This window comes from Myotis davidii, unplaced genomic scaffold (genome assembly GCF_000327345.1).
Source record: "Myotis davidii unplaced genomic scaffold, ASM32734v1 scaffold534, whole genome shotgun sequence".
NCBI classification, from domain to species: domain Eukaryota; kingdom Metazoa; phylum Chordata; class Mammalia; order Chiroptera; family Vespertilionidae; genus Myotis; species Myotis davidii.
The window spans coordinates 5,544,512-5,559,655 of NW_006286678.1; the positions used below are offsets into that span (position 1 = coordinate 5,544,512).

Genomic DNA, 15,144 nt, shown 5'->3' on the forward strand with positions numbered 1-15,144 from the left:
AAGACTCATGTGATTGCAGGGGAGTAGGGGGGAAGGGGGGGGGAGATCAATGTGGGGGGAGGGGACATATGTAATACTTTCAACAGTAAAGATTAAAAAACCCACAAAGACTCATTTGGTTGGATTGGACCCACCAGGATAAAACAGGATGGTCTCCCCATCTAAAGGCTCTTCCCCGAAGCAAACTGCCTGTTGTCAGGTGAAGCAACATATTCCCAGGTTCTGGGATTACAGTGTGAACACTTTGGGGGGCCATTATTCTGCCGACCATGCCCTATCCATAGCTTGGGGTGTCCTGGAGCCAGTGGGTTAAGGTACTAAGACAGAGATAACATGACTTTCAGGGTATTGAGAGGCTTCCTTGACTCCCTGATGTTGGCTGCACTTCACCAAAGTGGATCCAGATGAGCCCCTTTAACACAGCAAATTCTTTCCGGGTGCCCTCATAGCGGGCTCCCTCCTCTTGTCACCTTAGAACCCATTCCCTGTGATAAGCAGCAGAGGTCAGGAGAAGGCAGGAAATGGGCTTTGGTGTTTGCCCTCCGGGGCTGCAGATGATATCATGGTCCCGGAAAAGCTGTACAGCACTGCCCCTCAGTTCTTTTTTTTTTTAAGTGTATTTAATTGATTGATTTCAGAGAGGAAGGGAGAATGAGAGAGAGAGAAACATCAATGATGGGAGAGAATCATCGATCGGCTGCCTCCTGCACACCCCACACTGGGGATCGAGCCTGCAACTCAGGCATGTGCCCTTGGCCGGAATCGAACCTGGGACCCTTCAGTCCACAGGCTGACACTGTATCCACTGAGCCAAACCGGCGAGGGCTGCCCCTCAGTTCTTAAAAGCCCCCGGTGTTGCTGGCATTTGGGCAGGTGAGGCGCAGCTCAGAGTTACAGGTGTTCTTTCTGATGACCAGTTTTGAAAGGGAATGAGTGTCAATATTGCAGAGACCACGTGGGGAAAGAGAAGGACCCTGATCTCATCCCTATTCACAAAAGGAGGCCACAAGACAGCCTAGGATGGAAGGGAACGCAGGCTGTCCTAAGGAGATGAGTAACCATCACAAAAGAGCCAAAGAGGAGAGGGATCTAGGCCAAGCCTACCTCGGACAGCCAGGCCGCTGCGGGCATGCAGTTTGGTGCATCCGAGTCCCACTGGGCACTCTCCCTTCCGAAGCCTCTCCAAGGGGAAGTTAGGCAGCATGCCCACTGATTCTTTTTTTTTTTAAAGTATATTTTTATGGATTTTAGAGAGGAAGGGAGAGGGAGAGATGGAAACATCAATAAGAGAGAATCATTGATCAGCTGACTCCTGCTCCACCCCCTAGTGGCGATCAAGCCTGCAAACCGGGCATGTGCCCTTGACCGGAATCGAACCCGGGACAGTCCCCAGGCTGATGCTCTATCCACTGAGCCAAACTGGCTAGGGCCACATTGATTCTTTTTCAAGCACATACTGGAAGCTTGGTTTTGGCATTTTACCTGGCATCCAAGCTGCCGGTGGTCTTAATCCAGCATCTAGAAGGGTTCAGGAATCTGGAGAAGGTGCTGTGTGTAAATTAATCAAGAGTCCAGAGAAGAAACATAATTTTGGAAGGCATTTTGGGGAGCCAGAGAAGACTTAGCTAAAGGAACTAAGTTCTCCTTGTCTCAGGACCCCTTGCTTTTTATTAACACCATTTGTCCCAAGGCGAGGTAGATATACACATCAAAGTGTAGGGTTAGGTACAGAATCCACTGTCAGATTGGAAGAACTTGCCTACGGCTGTTCATGTGTTTTGCTTAGCTAAAGGAACTAAGTTCTCCTTGTCTCAGGACCCCTTGTTTTTTGTTCACACAAATTGTCCTAAGGCAAGGTAGGTATACACATCCAAGGGCAGGATTTGGTATACAGAATCCATTGTCAGATTGGGGGAAGCTGCCTACCGGCTGCTCAGGTGTTTGGCCAGCAGGAGGCAATCACATGTAGATTGAAAGGCCCTCAGCTGTCTGGCAGCCAGCAATCATCTATGCATCCTTTTCAGGTTTGGGGAAAGGCCCTCAGCCACTTCCAGATGAGTCAGCCCTGCTGACATGCTGGATTTGGCTTCCAGCACAAGCCATGTTCACTTGAGTGTGGCTCTGAAAACTGGAACACTATCTGTAGTTTATAGCATTTCTGCAAGTGTTCCCGCAATTGATTTATACACACACGCCGCCCCCACCCCTGGACACCACAGACACAGAACCCTGACTGCACCCTCCCACACGCTGCCACCAGCTGCGCTGTACTCCCACTCACCTCACAGGCCTCCAGGCCCCCAGGGAGTCACCGACACACAACCGTCTGCTATCGGAGGGAGGCCCGACCGGGTGCCAGGGGAGGGGACTGGGTTGTTGGAAACTTTAATTAAGCAGGGACAGTTAACAGCTGCAGGGACACCCTAGGAAACTTTGAGCCTTAAAAAGGAAGTATTTGTAGAATCTGTCCCCATGACCTCTTAAGACTTCTCTGAGAATTCCCTGCTGTGGAAGAAAATAACAGCAGCACAGGGACCCGTGAGCCCGCAGACACCCGCCCCCCCGACCCGCGCGTAATTCCCCCGGCGGCTTAGATGCTCACCTCGCACAGACATCCCTGAGACCACAAAGAGCCGGGGTTGTGTGCCTGCACTCACACACACTCATAGACACTCACACACACACCTGCCTCTCCCTGAGACTCATTCCTCAGGTGGCAAATGTGCACATCTGCCTCAGCGGCCCCCTCTGGGCAGGCTGGGTGCCGCTGCCAGAGCTCTCCCCAGACCCACCGGCCCATCACAGCTCCACACACCACTGACCACACCACAGGCTGAGCCTGCGGTGAGGAACTCGCTCCTTCCCCTTTCCTCCCGCAGCTGCAGGGGGTGTTTCTGAGGGGGCGGATGTCACCCACCAGGGGTGGGTTTTCCCCACGCCTACCTTGTCTTGTCCCAACTGCTCCCCACCCCCATAAGTAGGCCCTTTGGGGGTCACAGTCTAAGTCACAACCATAAAGGAGAACCAGAGAGCTCATCAGCTGCCTCCTGCTTCCCCTGGTGTCTCTCGCCCCCATCAGCCCCTGGTCTTCCCCGTAAATGCCCCTTTTTCCTCGAGGATGGGTGTGAAGGGACAATGCTGGGACTTTCTAAGGGAAGAAGTTACTAGTAAAGTAAGAAAGAAACCAAAACCAAGGCAAGGAAAGATCAAGATCTCACCAGTCCAGAGTCTGCTCTGCTTCTTTTCTTTGCCTCCCGTTGTCTAAGAAGCTGCAGCCCTCCGGGCCGATGCAACTCCTTTGCTGTCTGCTCCCTGACCCCCACAGGGGTGCATGAGTGGTTAGCGCTGCAGGCTTTTCCAGGGGTGCACACGGTGGGGTTGCCCTCATCCTCACCCCCGCCCAGTCCGAGCTCAGAGCCCTTGCCTCAGGGATAACAGGCTGGATCCAGCTCAGATGTTGGGACACAGGAGATGCCATGGGTCCAGCAGGGGGCAGGACTTGCCACAGGTGTGATCAGTGGGGCAACAAGGGTGGAAGGGGTCAGGGAAAGGCTGTGCAGTCTGGGGGTGTCACAGAGGAGAAAGTGTGGTCCCAGATTCTCTGCATCCTCCAAAGACTGCAAGGGCTTTGGAGTGAGACACCCTGAGCTCTGTGGACCTACAGCAGGAGGGGAGCTGGGTCCACCCTGGAAGTCCCCAAACTGATGGGGAGAGATGAGTCCAAAAAATCAGACTCCTTTCTGGAAACGGACACTGACTGGGAACCCCAGGATGACGAGCTAGGGCTCCACACTACACCCGCCCCCCAATCTGATGGGGAGGATGAAGCCCCACCCTGGAGCGAGGACTGGGGAGAGCCTCCGGGTCAGTTGGGCACAAAAGAGCTCTGACTACACAGAGAAAGCCTCTGGCTCCGGCAGCCAGGAGGGAGGCATGGGCACATCTGGGGAGAGGATCAGAGGGGGGCATTGGGAGCCTGCACTGCCCAAGCCGTCTGGGCTACATGAAGGTGGGACAGAGAGAGGCGCAGGGGCCGGCCTGAGTGTGGTCCTGTGACCCCCCAGCCCAGCCCCGTGCTCTGGGCCTTAGTTTCCCCTCCCCGGCCCCTCTGGCCAGGGCTCAGGATGCCATCTGCTTCACTGAACCCATCTGTCTGAGACTTGCTCACATCTTCCTCTTTTGTGACTAGAAGTCACAGGGCAACGCACTAAGCCGTACAGTCACGGAGGGACCACAGAGCCTCAGAGTGTGAAGGGACAGAGGGGAGAGCGGCAAGAGAAGGGGGAGAAGGGGGAGAAGGGGAGCCGGCGCAGAGGTGCCAGGACCATGGCCGAGTCTGTCACCTACGCAGACCTGCGGTTCGTGAAGGCTCCCCTGAAGAAGAGGGTCTCCAGCCAGCCAGGACAGGGTGAGGGCAGAGGAGGGGTCTCCTGGATCCTGCATCCCCAGTGTGCAGATGCAAAAACATGGCACAACCAACAGCTAGAGGAGGGGTCTCCTGGATCCTGCATCCCCAGCCTCTTTCCTGACCCCACCCCGCCCACCCCTCAGCCCCCATTCCCAGCTCCCACCTCGGCCCCTTTTCTCTCTTCTACAGACCCAGAGGCTGACGATGACGGGGAGCTCACCTATGAGAACGTGCAAGTGCCCACCCTCTCAGGGGGGGCCTCCAACTTGGCTTCTTCCGGGCTAGGGGACAAGGCCGGTATGGAGAGCCCAGGGCTGGGTGTTTGCGGGGACGCTGTGTCTAGAGCTGGGGAGTCCAGAGCCGTCTTGGGAGGATAATATCCTTGGGGAAAGGAGGGGGGCTCCTAGCAAAGAGAAGGAGGAGCCCTGGATAAATGGCAGCCAGGGGCAGGGTGACCTCGCTCCAGGGGAAGGTGGGTCCCCTGGGGAGAGGGCAGGGCTCAGGGCAGCCCTGCGGGGAGGCGTTCGAAGGGAAACCGGGGAGTCGGGCAGGGAGGGAGGGGCAGGGCTGAGAGCAGTCCCGGGAGAGGGTGGGCGGCCGACTCCGGAGGGCGCGGAGGGGTCTGGGGAAGGCCCGGTGGGACCCCGGACGGGCAGGAGGCAGACTGCAATCCATTCTGTTCCAGGTGCTTTGACCTGGACTCTGGATCTCTGCAATAGGTTTGGCACTAACCCTCCAATTCTAATGCCCTCTCCTTCGGCCCATAAACTACGCAGTACTTGAAGCTGCAGCAGATCCTCAGCCCCCTCCTCTGCCCCTTTCACCCCATCTTTCTGAGGTGTCGACCCAGATCCTCTCCCCACTCGCACTTAGAATAGCCCCCATTCACAAACCCCTGCCCGCCTGGGCCTGGGGTTCAGGGCCTCCTGCCAGGCAGTGCCCTCCATCCTCCTCACCTCCAGCCCGTCTTCCGGACGCCTTCCCGCTACCTGCGTGGGACTCTGCGCGACCGACCACCGCGTCCTCTGAGCGAGGCTCTTCCCCAAGAATATCCCGCCCCCGCCCCGCACCCCGGGTTTATAAACTCGTTCCTGGGCTCACTGCGCCTCGTGCCACTGTCTCCCGAAGGCCAGGGCAGCCCAACCTGCTGGAAATACCTCCTCCTGGGCCTGCTCCTCACCTGCCTGCTGTTAGGGGTGGCTGCCATCGCCCTGGGGGTGCGCTGTGAGTATGGCTCCCATCTCCCACTCCCCGCATTCCCCCAGCAGCTGCCCTCCCCCAGCAGGGGCCGGAGTTACCACCACCCCGTCCTAAGCTTGGGGTCCGGTTTCCAGCCTGGTCTTGTTCTAAATCAGTGGTCGGCAAACTCATTAGTCAACAGAGCCAAATATCAACAGTGCAACGATTGAAATTTCTTTTGAGAGCCAAATTTTTTAAACTATATAGGTAGGTAGATTGTTATTAACTTAATTAGGGTACTCCTAAGGCTTAGGAAGAGCCACACTCAAGGGGCCAAAGAGCCGCACGTGGCTCTCGAGCCGCAGTTTGCCGAGTCTAAATTAACCTCGCCCAGTCCAGTCACTCCTTAAACCTCAGGCAGCCAGAGCTTACATTTCCGCCTGGCATGCAGACTGTCGCAAGCAACAGGGAAAGGATTGCCGCGGGGTCCCAGGGCACAGGGCACCCACATCTCTCCTTCTGGCCAAGCAGATCTGCAGGTGTCTCGGCAGCTCCAGCACACGGGCAGGGCCCTGGACGCCACCAACAGCAGCCTGAGGCAGCAGCTCCGCCTGCAGAGCGCGCAGCTGGGCCAGCAGGAGCGGGAGCTGCAGGGCTCCAGGAGGGAGCTGGCCCAGACGCAGGAAGCGCTGCAGGTGCAACAGCGCGATTGCCAGGCCGTCAGGAAGCAGTCGCAGGCCTGGCTGGCCGGCTGGGAGGAGACAAAGGAGGCCCTGAGACGTGAGGAGACGCAGAGGAGGGACGTGGAGGAGAGGCTGGTTCTTTTTGCTTGTAATCAAGTGTTCCATATCCATCCCTGCAGCCCCTCTGCGTGCCGGAAACGCGGAAGTCCAACTTGGAACACCTCCACCCCTCAGGTATCTGCTCTGGGAGAGGAGGGGCGGGAGGTCTGCTGTGAGGGATGGAGGTTATGTGCATCCACCCCCAGCCCGCGTTTTATTTTTTACCTTGTTAATCTCTATGACGCTCAGCTCCATGCCATGCTGCCACCCACTCCCACAGCTGCCCTGAGCTCAGCATCCCAAACTGCTCTTCTGCTGAAAGGAGGGTTTCAGACCTCCACTCTGACCACTACTGCCTGCTCCAGGCTCCCCACACTTCCTCAGCCGCGCCGAGTTCTCCGCCCTGGAGAACCCTGTCTCCTCCCTTCCTGGCAGCCTCACCTGTCCTCACTTCTCTCTGCCCATCTTGCATTCCGGGGGTCACTTCAGTCACTCACTCCTTTGTCCCACTGTCCTTCTGGTGCCCCTGACTGGCGATACCTCAACTCTGGATGAACTCCCCTGCCCACCTTGCCCGCGCCTGCACCCAGGTGAGCCACATTGTGCAATCATTCTGCTTGGTGCCTTGAAACTCTAGTTTCAACCTCAGCTGGGGCCTCAGCGCTGCCTGGCAACTCCGCAGTGGTCGCCCCGCTCTCCATAAGAACTTACCCTACTGCCCCGTCTGGCTTTCAGCAGAAGCCCTATTCCGTTAGAGAGGAATGACCTCCGTTTCCCACCACCAAGTCTATATGTCCACTTACATTTTGCCCACCCCCATCTCTTGCAAGGATAACTGCAACAGCTTGCAGGATGTTCTCCCTAAACACCCCCCTACACCCTCATTCCACCCTTCATATTGCAGCCAGGGTAATCTTTAAAAACAAAAATCTGATCATATCATCCCAGTTAATTAATCAAAGCTTATGGAATACATACTATATGTCCAGCACCGTGCCCAGGCATTGGGATACAGGCAGCGAGCAACATTCCTGTATGTAAAACCCCACACTGACTTTCTCTTCCTTGGAATATGAAAACAAAAAATCCCTTAACATGGCGTTCAAGGCCCCTGCCTATCTTTCAGCATATCACTTCTTCCCTCACCCTCTTCAGTTTGACCACATCAACTTTTTCCCCCTTTAAATTACTGATATACTAGGGAAGGGGGAGGGTGGAGGTGGAAAAAGGCGTATGGGGGATAAATGATGGTGGGAAAAATAGTTAAAAAATAAATTACTGATTTACAAAGGGCAGTCTGGTGGTGGGGCAAGAACTATAACTGCAACTGCAACTACTATTTATTCCAGAGGGTAGTTGAGTGGACACATGAGAAAATGTAGACAGAAGAGAGGGAGCTAGTAGAGAAGGAATGGTTTTTGAGTGATGGGGTGAGGGGAAGGGACGGGGAGGGTAGGACTGATGGAACAAAGCAAGGAGAGAGGTGGGTTGGGGTCAGGGGCACAGATTGAGATGTAGGATGTTAAAGAAAGTGGGTTGTTTATTTCTTATGGATGGCCAGGAAAAGAGGAACAGAGAAGAGACACATTTTGAGGTGGAGGGAAGGGAAATGGAGAGAGTTCACATCAAGTGTCTGACAATTTCAGCACAATGGGAACCAAGGTTGTCTACTTGTGGAAGAGTGGAGAGGGCAGGAGGTTGGCTAGCAGCTTGAGGTCTGTGGGATAGGGAACTAATGAGATGAATGAGAGTCCTATTGAACACTTATGGGGGCCCAGGTGAGGTTAGCCAAAATGGGGTGGTGGTGGACTGTAATTGTTCAGAAACTGGGAATAGTACTGCTAGCCCTATTAAAATAAACCTCCCAGATGGTTAGGAGAAAGTTGTTGGATGTTAAGGCTTTTACTAAGTATACGCAGGCTTGGCATTTCCAGAAGGGTTGCAAAGATCAAGGACTAGAAGTCAGTGAAGGGCTGAGAGTAGACTGGAGACCACTGTTAGCAACTAGATCGCTGAGCAACACTTTCACTCCAAGTGTTGAGATCTCCCTCTGGTCTGGGCTGTGCTGTCCCACTCTTTCTGTTTTTTAGGCCCCTGCTGTCCCGTGGGATGGATACTGATGGCAACGAATTGCTTTTACATCTCACTTATTAAAAGAAGTTGGGAAGACAGCCAAAACTATTGTAAATCTCTATCCTCCAACCTGGCCACGATTACGGTGACTGAGTATTATTCAGTAAGCATACCTTTATTTACAGTCAGTCATGGGTACTATTAGGTAAAGGCACATATGTCATCACGTCAGGGATGGCAGTGCACACATGGCATGCTTCCTGTGGATGCATTCCTTCTCCATGCAGCTTCTCAGCACAGTGCTTCAGGCAGCCCCAAGCATGAGAGTTGACTTATGAGCTGTCTTTACTTTTACCTGTTTCTCATTTCAGCTTTCTGGTCAGTGTTCTGGGCTGCCTAACAAAGTATTTGACTGTCGTGACCCCTCAGGCAGAGAGGCCCCAGACCTGGTGGGCTGGATTGTAGGGACTGTTTCCTTGTGACCACAGCAGCCCACAGAATGACTGCCTTTCACAGGCTGGCAGAAGTTCTTACCCAGCTGGGAGGGGGACTGCAGGGTGAGCCTGCATCTGCAGGGTGGCACTTGGAGGATGCAGGGAAAGGTCATCAAAGATGGGCACAGTTCTCTTGTCAAAGATCCTAGGTTGCCCTAGCTGGTTTGGCTTAGTGGATAGAGCTTCGGCTTGTGGACTGAAGGGTCTCAGGTTCGATTCCAGTCAAGGGCACATGCTTGGGTTGTGGGCTCAATCCCCAGTAGGGGATGTGCAGGAGGCAGCCTATCAATGATTTTCATCATTGATGTTTCTCTCTCTCTCCCTCTCCCTCTGAAATAAACCCCTAGGGTATTTATTTTCTTCCATTAGCCCAGGTCCCCTCTTTTACCCCTTCCCCCCATTCCACTATTTCTCATCATTCTCCACACATCTCTGAATCTCCCCTCAGGATTATTATAGCAGCAATGTATATAAGGTGTTGGAACAAGTTGATCCGTCTGGTTCATACTGGATTGACACCAGGTTGAAGGACAGGTAGGGGACTGATGCTAGAAGAGTCTGTGGGTAAGTTTGTTAGGACTTTTGGGATCTTCAACTGTATCATCCCTTCAAAGAGACATAGTAATGAGACAATCTCCCTTCAGGTCCGCTCCCAAACCTTTCACAAATCAATACTGAAATTGCCTGCCTGTCCGTTTCCTCTATTACAAACTCTTTAGGGCATTCTGTTCTCTATTCTACCCCCAGATAGCAGCCTCTGGCACGTGCTCTTATTTTTCTTAATTACTAGGTTGGGCCCCATGTCATTTTTCTCTGAGAAGCTTGGGCTTCACAGCTGGTGAAGAGCCTTGGCATTCTCACTCCCTTGAAAAGGCTACCCAAGCGGAGGTTTACTTTCTCAGTCACCACCACTTGGGGCACTAGCGTTGCTCCAGGGGAGTAAAGGGGCAGTGCGGTAACTTTGAGGACCAACCCCAGGGACCCTGAAACAGGGTGGTCACCTATGTTCTCTAATTGGAGCAACTTTAAGACCTTGGGTGATTCTGCCCTCCCCTGGTCCTAAAGGCTCTTTGGGTTGGAGTCCAGACATCTGTCCCTGACCCATACCCAAATGTGGCCCTAGGTAGGTAGGGTGAGTTGGAACTTGGGCTGTTTTATGCAGGGTAAGGAGAGAGGAGGGAGGGGAAGGGTGGGGGCCAGAGCCTATGCCAGTTCTATTTTATCACTCTTTAGGTCTTATGTTTCCCAAAGGAAAAGATGTACCTCTGTACAAAACAAGTGGACAAGATACCCATACCAGACAGATTGTGCTACTTCTCTTCCCTGTGTCTGTGAGATGGCACCTATTAGGTACCCAGATTACCACTGAGCTGAGTAAGTGTGAGGGTTGGGAGCCTGGGAGGACAGGGGCTCAGAGCAGGGGTCCAGCTGCTGGGAGCAGGGGAGGTGGGGGCACAACCTGCTCCTGTTAGTGAGCCACGTCCACAGCCTCCAGGAGCCTGGTATACTTGTGTTAGGGGGTGTTGCACAGGGAGAGAGGCAGGGAAGGCCTGGGACTGAAGGGAAGCTGGTGATGTGACGTCCAGGAGCTGGATGGGGGTTCTTAGTGACAGTCAACAGTGGAGCTCATTGATATTTTACTCTTCCAGATCCTCATGCCAACAAGAGCCTGTGCCCTTCATCCCTAACCTGCAGCCACAGGTCCTGTGATTCTCTCTCCAGCATTTCCTCAATCTGCCTGGATAGTGCCTGACCAAGGGCTGATCTATGCCCAACACGTCTGGGCAGCCTGCTGCCTGCCTGAAATCCTGTCCCAGAAACTGGACTATTCTTGGAAAAGGGTGCAGAAGAGATTTTGGCCTCCCCGAAGAACCTCCCATGGTGGAATGGGGGGCTGAGGGGAGGAGGGCGCACGGGCTGAGCGGATAGGGGCAGCCCGGAGCCAGCCAGGCAGTTTTATTGAAATATTTTTAAATAATTTGCACGTGTTAGTCTCGTGTGTCAGCAATGCTGTGTGGTCCCCTGGGACAGCAAGCCCAGGGGTTGGATAGGAAATGTTCTGTCCCTTGAGTCCATGCTGAGGTTCCCCTATACGGAGCAGCTGGTCAGCCCATCAGGGGCTGGCACTGTCGAGCATGTGCAGTCCTCACAGGGCATCCTGAAGGCCAAAGCTGGAGGCCCCACTGCTAAGAGCGTGCCCCAGGCAGCTGAAGGCTGGGTGCCAGTGGCTTGGCACGGTGCCCTCGGTGGCAGAGGAGACTGCCCGCCTCACAGTTCAGGTTGCGGTAGCGAGCAACAGCTGGTGTGGGGCGGGGGCACATGGACAAGAAGCCAAAGCTGAAGGGGCCCAGGCAGCAGCCAGGGCAGGGTAGCCCCTCGTCGGACTCCCGAGGAGCTGAAGGGGGCGGCGAGGGTTCTGTCCGCTCCAGCGCTGCTGCCCGGGGCAGGCTATGCTGGGCCCGGTTCCAGGGCTCCCCGGCCCAGCCCTGTGGGGAGTTCACCACCACAGCTGGGGGGTTGTTGTTAAGGGGAGGTCCTGATCTAGGGGACCAGGGCTGGGAGGCTGACGAACAAGTGCTGATGAAGTTGTCTGTGGCCACAGCCAGGGGCAGCTGGGGAGCTGGGGGTTCTGGCTCAGGGCTACTGCCCTCACACTCCATTCTCTCTTCAGCCAAGGGGCCCACAGAGGGAGGGCCAGGACCTGGCAGTACCGTCTCCATGCGTCGGGGGAGTTCAGGGGATGATGGTAATGAGCGGCAGCGGCGGGCAGGTGTTCCAGGCTGGAGTAGGGTCTCTGGAGTGGTCACCAAGGGCAGCCGGGAGGAGGCCAGTGGTGATGGTGGTACAAGGGGCAAGGGGGCGACTGGCTTGCTGGGTGTGTCCAGGAGCTTGATCTTGCCACCCCTGAGGTCTTCCCGCAGTGAGAAGGGGTTGACTCGAGTCAGATTGTCCGCCCAGTTGGGGGGTGATTCTAGTGATGGGGGCAGGAAGAGGTCTGATCGGCTTCGGGAGAGCCGAGGGTCTGGCCTGGGAAGCGTGGCAGAGGGACCCCCTCTTGGAACAGATCCTATAAACAGAGAAGTCTGTGATCACTCTTCTCAGTATTGATAGCTTCTAGCAGGGGTGGGGAACGTCCGGCCCGTGGGGCACGTAAGGCCCACAAAATCGTTTGGTCTGGCCCTGCCAAGGCATTAAGGGTGAGTTAATTAAATGTTTGACCAGCCAGAACCAGTTTGGCTCAGTGGGTAGAGCATCGGCCTGCGGACGCAAGGGTCCTGGGTTCGATTCCGGTCAAGGGCATGTGCTTTGGTTGCGGGCACATCCCCAGTAGGGGATGTGCAGGAGGCGGCTGATCGGTGTTTTCTCTCATCGATGTTTCTAACTTTCTATCCCTCTCCTTTCCTCTCTGTAGAAAATCAATAAAACATATTTTTAAAAAAATGTTTGACCAAATATAGCAGGGTAATTTTTAAGTTGATAATTTTGCATGGCCCACGAATGATGTTATAAATATCCAAATGGTCCTTGGCAGAATAATGGCTCCCCACCCTTGTTCTATGTCTCATTATTCACCAGGAGGCTGGTGGGACTAGAACTTAGAAAAGGGAGTCTGACAGGGTGCTTTGGAAAGGAGACGTCACCTCGGGCCACTTTTTACCTTTTCCTTCATTACGGCTCTAGAATTTGAAAACTATCTTCTTTGAGATGTCCTTTCACCCCCACCCTATCCCCAGCCTTCTCAATGAACAAATACACTGAGTCTCCCCCAGATAATTCCCTGAGTTCTAAGGAGGACAGAGGCAAAAGGACCCCAGATGGGTCAAGGTCATGCTCACTTACCCTGATTGTGCATCAGGGGAGCCCTGGTGAGGGGGGCTGGCTCAGGCAGTTGCTCCAGGATCCATTCCAGGTGCTGGGTGATTTCGGTGAAGGGAGCACGGGCACTAGGTTCCATCTGATGGGTAGAGACAGGGGCAGCTTCACTCAGTGCTCCAAAAGCGGGTCCCTGAGTTCTCCATCCATCACCTGGGACAGGACAGCCTGGTCAGCTGATGGATGGGGCGGAGGGCAGGGAGCGTGAGGCTCTTACACTGCAGCAGTGGATGGCCAGGAGCAGGAAAGGCAGTGGGCAGTCATCCCCTACCAGGGTCCGGAAAGCAGGCACATCCAGGCCAAAGTCCTGTGGGGACAGAAAGGGCCTCCAAGTCAACTTTCCTTGGGTTCTCCTTCTGCCCCCAATCAGGACCTCAAGTTCCAGGGAACCCTTCCTGGTTATAATTTCCCAGTCTGGAGGTCCTCCTTTTCAAACCTGGGGACATCAGTCACCTCAGTACGGGGCAGGTAGTCAGGGTCTGCAGGTACTCGTGCGATGAGCTCACAGAGGACAATCCCAAAGGCAAAGACATCGGCCTGGGGGTAGGAGATGATGTTAGGAGGAGGAACTGCCAGTTTTCATGTCAGAATTTAGTTACAATATGTCAGAATTCACGGGGGAGTCTTGACAGTTTCCGTGTGTTGGAGGGGTGCCTGTGAGGGGCAAGGGGGTGTCCTGGGGGCCTCCTGAATATCTGGAACGGTGTTGAGTAACTTGGGATAGGGACTTATAGGAGTATCTCAGGGTCTCTGGAAGACCGTGGGGACCTGAAGGGTTGACATCTTACCTTCTCATCATATAGCTCACCCCTCAGCACCTCTGGAGCCATCCAGTATGGGGAGCCCACTACGGCCAATGGCTCCTTCCTTTCCCCTTCCCTGCAGGGCAGGGGCAGAGTGGTCAGAAACACCCACTCAGACATCGCCCTCAAACAAAAAGAGAGGAGGCCGGCCCCCTCCCCACCCTAGGGGCTTCATGTAGGTGGGGCCTTCGGGGAGGTTGGGGGCGGGCACTCAGCTCACCGGTACACAGGAATCTTTTCAGCCAGTCCGAAGTCACCCACAACAGCTGTGAAGCTTCGGCCTTCCCGGCGGATCAGACAATTCTGACACACACATACAGTATCCCACACACCCATCACCTTCTGCTCTTCGATCGCCCAATCTATAACCCAACCTCTGCTACTCCAGAATAACCCCAACCCTCTCCTGGTTCTCCAGTGCACCCCAATCTTGCAGTATCATCTATCACTCCAAACACAGCATGGTACTTAGCCCTCAGAGCAACCCCCTCGCCCCAGTCCCCCACTGCTTTGCTACTCTAACATCCTAACATACTTATTCTCCACATTCTAACATCCACAGGCTAGTTACAACCCAGGAGTCTCACAACCCCCTCATGCCTCTACCTCTCTGGCCAGCCTACCTTGGATGTGAGGTCGCGGTGGAATACACCCTTGGCGTGCAGGTACTGCAGGCCCTGAGCGATATCCAGAGCCAGGCGGAGCCTGACAGGCCAGGAGAGGGGTTCAGGAGAGCCCAGCAGCTGTTCCAAGGTTCCCCCATTCATATACTGGGGCAGATGGGAGGAGAAGGGGCATGAATGCCAAGGCTTCAGTCTGTAGCCTCCCACCTATAAGCCAGGGGACACTCGGGAGGATCACAACGGTCAGAGGGGCGGGCGGGTGCTCCAGGGTTCCAAATTCACATTCTAGGGCTGTCCTGTCCCACACAGGTGCAACTATTTAAAATTAAGGTAGTAGGTCTAGATAAAATTAAAGGCTCAGTTTCTCAGACTAGCCACATTTCCATGCTCACGGTTTTGCACGGAACAGATACAGAACATTTGCATCAGGGCAGAAAGTTCTATTGGAGGAGAGGAGAGAACGGCTGGGGCCTTTCTGGTCTGCCCAAGGGGAAGTTTAGGGAAGACTCCCCCCAGGAGGTCCTGCTGCCCTCACTGCTCCTCAGCAGAAGCACCAGCCACTGATCTCTCCCCCTGGTGGGGTGGGGGCCCCCTTCCCGGCCCATTCTCACCTCTGTAAGAGCGTGCAGCTGCCCCTGGTGCACACAGACCCCCATGAACCTGTTGGAGGGGAGGGGAGGTGGGGGGAAGGCTGTAAGGTCCTCGGCCTCTCCGCAGTCTCCACTTTCCCGGCGGGATCCTCCCCCTTATCCCAGCAAGCGCCGGGGCTGCTCACCTTAGGATGTTGGGGTGCTGGAGCTGGTTCATCAGCTGCACCTCCCGGAGCGTGTTCCCCCGGTTACTGGGGAGCCTGTTCATTTTCAGCACCATGACCTGCCCCGACTGTCGGTGCCGCACCTGGGGGTGGCG

General features: G+C 54.9%; 2 protein-coding genes across 3 annotated transcripts; one reads left to right on the forward strand and one right to left on the reverse strand.

Annotated features, from left to right (window-relative positions):
* Positions 1 to 3,073: 3,073 nt before the first annotated feature.
* Positions 3,074 to 10,305, forward strand: CD72 (CD72 molecule). The gene is made up of 8 exons (XM_015560464.1): positions 3,074 to 4,408; positions 4,598 to 4,782; positions 5,371 to 5,632; positions 6,119 to 6,414; positions 6,450 to 6,504; positions 8,460 to 8,605; positions 9,385 to 9,470; positions 10,170 to 10,305. The coding sequence occupies exons 1-8, from the start codon at positions 4,327 to 4,329 to the stop codon at positions 10,303 to 10,305; spliced, it is 1,248 nt and encodes a 415-aa protein (XP_015415950.1). The 5' UTR covers positions 3,074 to 4,326.
* A 557-nt stretch (positions 10,306 to 10,862) lies between these two features.
* TESK1 (testis-specific kinase 1) lies at positions 10,863 to 15,144 on the reverse strand. Of its 2 annotated transcripts, XM_006758626.1 has the most exons (9): positions 15,011 to 15,144; positions 14,847 to 14,895; positions 14,236 to 14,382; positions 13,833 to 13,915; positions 13,598 to 13,688; positions 13,263 to 13,346; positions 13,027 to 13,116; positions 12,777 to 12,891; positions 10,863 to 12,003 (listed from the first exon to the last, which is right to left on the reverse strand). In XM_006758626.1, the coding sequence occupies exons 1-9, from the start codon at positions 15,103 to 15,105 to the stop codon at positions 11,123 to 11,125; spliced, it is 1,635 nt and encodes a 544-aa protein (XP_006758689.2). In that variant the 5' UTR covers positions 15,106 to 15,144; the 3' UTR covers positions 10,863 to 11,122. The 2 variants fall into 2 exon arrangements, with proteins under 2 accessions (XP_006758689.2, XP_015416022.1); XM_015560536.1 differs by lacking the exons at positions 13,833 to 13,915; positions 14,847 to 14,895; positions 15,011 to 15,144 and having other exon boundaries at positions 14,236 to 14,375.

Bases quoted from the DNA above. Each gene is read 5' to 3' on its own strand.
- TESK1 (XM_006758626.1), bottom strand. From the start codon at position 15,105: ATGGTGCTGAAAATGAACAGGCTCCCCAGTAACCGGGGGAACACGCTC. The intron at 14,383-14,846 runs GTGAGAATGGGC...CATCTGCCCCAG, and splicing joins AGCTGCACGCTCTTACAGAG to TATATGAATGGGGGAACCTT. The intron at 13,347-13,597 runs GTAAGATGTCAA...TCCTACCCCCAG, and splicing joins GTGAGCTATATGATGAGAAG to GCCGATGTCTTTGCCTTTGG.
- CD72 (XM_015560464.1), top strand. From the start codon at position 4,327: ATGGCCGAGTCTGTCACCTACGCAGACCTGCGGTTCGTGAAGGCTCCC. The intron at 6,505-8,459 runs GTATCTGCTCTG...TCTGTTTTTTAG, and splicing joins GGAACACCTCCACCCCTCAG to GCCCCTGCTGTCCCGTGGGA. The intron at 9,471-10,169 runs GTAGGGGACTGA...ATCACTCTTTAG, and splicing joins GACACCAGGTTGAAGGACAG to GTCTTATGTTTCCCAAAGGA.